The sequence below is a fragment of the Propithecus coquereli genome, unplaced genomic scaffold, assembly GCF_000956105.1.
Source record: "Propithecus coquereli isolate 6110/MARCELLA unplaced genomic scaffold, Pcoq_1.0 Scaffold575, whole genome shotgun sequence".
In the NCBI taxonomy this organism is placed as follows: domain Eukaryota; kingdom Metazoa; phylum Chordata; class Mammalia; order Primates; family Indriidae; genus Propithecus; species Propithecus coquereli.
In genome coordinates this window covers 734647-737677 of record NW_012151674.1, presented here as the reverse complement: position 1 = coordinate 737677, position 3031 = coordinate 734647, and the positions used below count along the sequence as shown (strand labels likewise).

The 3031-nt window shown below is 40.3% G+C and overlaps 1 protein-coding gene across 1 annotated transcript in view; it reads right to left on the bottom strand.

The window, feature by feature from the left end:
- Positions 1-3031, bottom strand: part of EI24 (etoposide induced 2.4) — a 37765-nt gene that overhangs the window by 17391 nt on the left and 17343 nt on the right. Inside the window, exons 2-3 of the mRNA XM_012658143.1 lie at positions 1152-1297; positions 510-596 (exon numbers count right to left, since the gene is read on the bottom strand). Of these exons, the coding sequence (XP_012513597.1) occupies positions 510-596; positions 1152-1297 (233 nt within the window). The remainder of the gene's footprint in view (positions 1-509; positions 597-1151; positions 1298-3031) is intronic.

The window sequence follows — 3031 nt, the reverse complement described above, 5'->3', positions numbered from 1 at the left end:
TTATTACCTATAACAATACTAAAACTTGTGAGTCATTTTTTTTTTTAAGGCTCGTCAAGTGAAGCAGTGGGAGTGGAGATGAATGAGTCATTTTTAAAAAAAATAATAAAAGTATATAGGCTGCACATGGTGGCTCATGCCTGTAATCCTAGCACTCTGGGAGGCTGAGGCAGGAGGACTGCTTGAGGCCAGCAACTTGAGACCCTATCTCTACTAAAAATAGAAAAAATCAGCCGGACATGGTGGTGCATGCTTGTAGTCCCAGCTACTCGGGAGGCTGAGGCAGGAGGATAGCCTGAGCCCAGGAGTTTGAGGTTGCAGTGAGCGATGATGATGCCACTGCACTCTAGCCCAAGCAACAGAGTATACATTCAGGGCTATCTATGTATAGAATCCTAAGTTATATTCCTAAGCATATATCAGCAGGTGAAAGCTCTTTGTCTCAGTCTTTTAAGAAAACAGTTGAGAACTATCAATCTAGCAACAATTTGAAAAAGCTTATAAGTCACCTGGAATATGAGGGAAAAGAACTTACCCAGAATACTCCACCATTCCAAGCACAACACTGGAATATTCTACTAACAATACGTGGCTCACTGAAAAAGACCACACATATTTAGCTTATAAGGCATATAGGCTATTTCCCAGTTGTCATTCAGTAGCTCTCCGTTTCATACCTTTTGTTGGTACCATATTACTTTGCTGCACTTAATGTTCTCCCAGTGTTATAATGTCGGTTAATGAGAAAAGGCTAAAAATATTTCTGTGGAACCATTTTTTTTTTTTAAATTATTTTCTAAAATCTCCAGTTGGAGAAAATTGAGAGAAAGTCTAGGCTGGGGCTCTTTTATCAATAAATAAATCCACACAGGCTCCCCTAGAAGTATCCAACAAACCAAATACTACTTTGTGGTTCTCTATTCAGCGTTCTGATTTTTTTTCTTAACACTATTCGGAGCAAGGACTATTGGTAGACCCTAGTTTAAGTTCTGAGCAGGGATTATTGTCAGAGCCTAGTTTAAGTCACTGTAGGGGGGAAATCACCTCTAACTTTTTTCTTGGAGAAAGCACAAAAAAACTTGAAACTTCAAGTCATTATGTATGCAGAGTCCTCCCTGCCTTGGACATTGACATCAGCCTGCACTCCTTACCTCTCTTGCTTCCGCTCTATACTCTGGGCTCTCCTCTGTGCCAGGACACTACTTGCCCTTCTTCGTCGCTGCTCCTCTCTCTTTTGCTGGATTCGAGCATCTAGCTTTGAGATGGTACAAATACCCCATATGGAGTCTTTGATTCCCTACAGACAAGGATATTATTTTTAAAGGAAAATTAAAGATCAGAGAAGACTTTCCAAAGTTACATACAGTAAAGTAGAAACCATTGTATTTATTTTGCTATACAGCTTAAAGGACCTTTTGATTTTTTTTCTAAATTTTAAAATACTGCAATTTACAGAAGAGTTGCAAGAATAACGGAGAACTTCCAAATCTCTCTTGTCCAGATTCACTAGTTTAATGTTTTGCCACAATCATCATTGATACAATGCACACACTTTTTTTCTCAATCATCTGAGAGCAAGTTGCCACATCAAGTCCCTTTATTTTTAATTCTTCAGTGTGTGTTTCCTAAGGACAATATTTTTTTACATAACCACAGGGTAGTTATCAATTCAAGAAATTTAATACTGAAATACTTTAATCTGTAGTCCATATTCCAGTTTCACCATTTGTCCCAATAATGCCCTCTACAGCATTTTACTCAAGAGCTCAGCCCAGGCCGGGCGTGGTGGCTCACGCCTGTAATCCTAGCACTCTGGGAGGCCGAGGTGGGTGGATCGTTTGAGCTCAGGAGTTCGAGACCAGCCTGAGCAAGAGCGAGACCCCGTCTCTACTAGAAATAGAAAGAAATTAGCTGGACAACTAAAAATATATAGAAAAAAATTAGCTGGGCATGGTGGCGCATGCCTGTAGTCCCAGCTACTTGGGAGGCTGCGGCAGGAGGATTACTTAAGCCCAGGAGTTTGAGGTTGCCGTGAGCTAGGCTGACGCCACAGCACTCTAGCCCGGGCAACAGAGACTCTGTCTCAAAAAAAGGAAAAAAAAAAAAAAAAAAGAGCTCAGTCCAGAGTCACATATTGCATTTAGTTGTCACATCTCTTTAGTCTCCTTAAATCGGCAATAGTTCCTTAGCCTTTGTCTTTCTTTTCGAAGAATACAGACCAATTATTTTATGGAATTCCCTCATCTTAGGTTTGTTTCCTCACAATTAGATGCAAAGTAAGCACTCTGTGGCAGGAATGTCACAGAGGTGATGGTGTGCCCTTCAAGGTATCATATCAAGAGGCACATGACAGCTGTTTACTCTTGTTGGTGATGATTTTACATACCCAATCAAGGTAACATCCAGCTTTTCCATTTTTTCTCCAAATTTTTCCTCTTGCAACTAATAAGCAATCTGTGGGGAGACACTTCTGAGACCATGCAAATATCCTGCTCATCAAGGTCTCCACCCTAGATTTAACATCCATTGACAATTCTTGCCTGAACCCACTCTTGATTAACATGGGTGCAAAACAGTAGTTTTCCAATCTCTCCACACTTAACACTATGAAGCCAAGTTATTGCCTTCCCCTACACTCTTTCAGTAACAATTAAATGTCTACAGTATTCCCTATATCCTGTACTAAATCTAGAGATACACAGAAAAATAAAACACTTATCTCCAGAAAGGACCACAGTAGGACCAAGGTTGGAGAAAGACACATAAAGAAATAATTAAAATGTGGGAAAGCCCCAGGATAAGAGCACTCCACATAAAATAGAAGCAACATGGTGGTACAGCTGGAGGAAAGAATGTCCTTAAAGGGTGTATGACAAAGGAGGAAGCTGTTGAGTCTAAAGACAGTGGACGGTGTGCTGCTCCAGTGACAGATGCCCTTGCCCTTATGTCTCTGACTTCATCACAATGCAATACACCAACGTAGCAAAACTGCACTTGTACCCCATGAATATATACAAATAGAAAATAAATT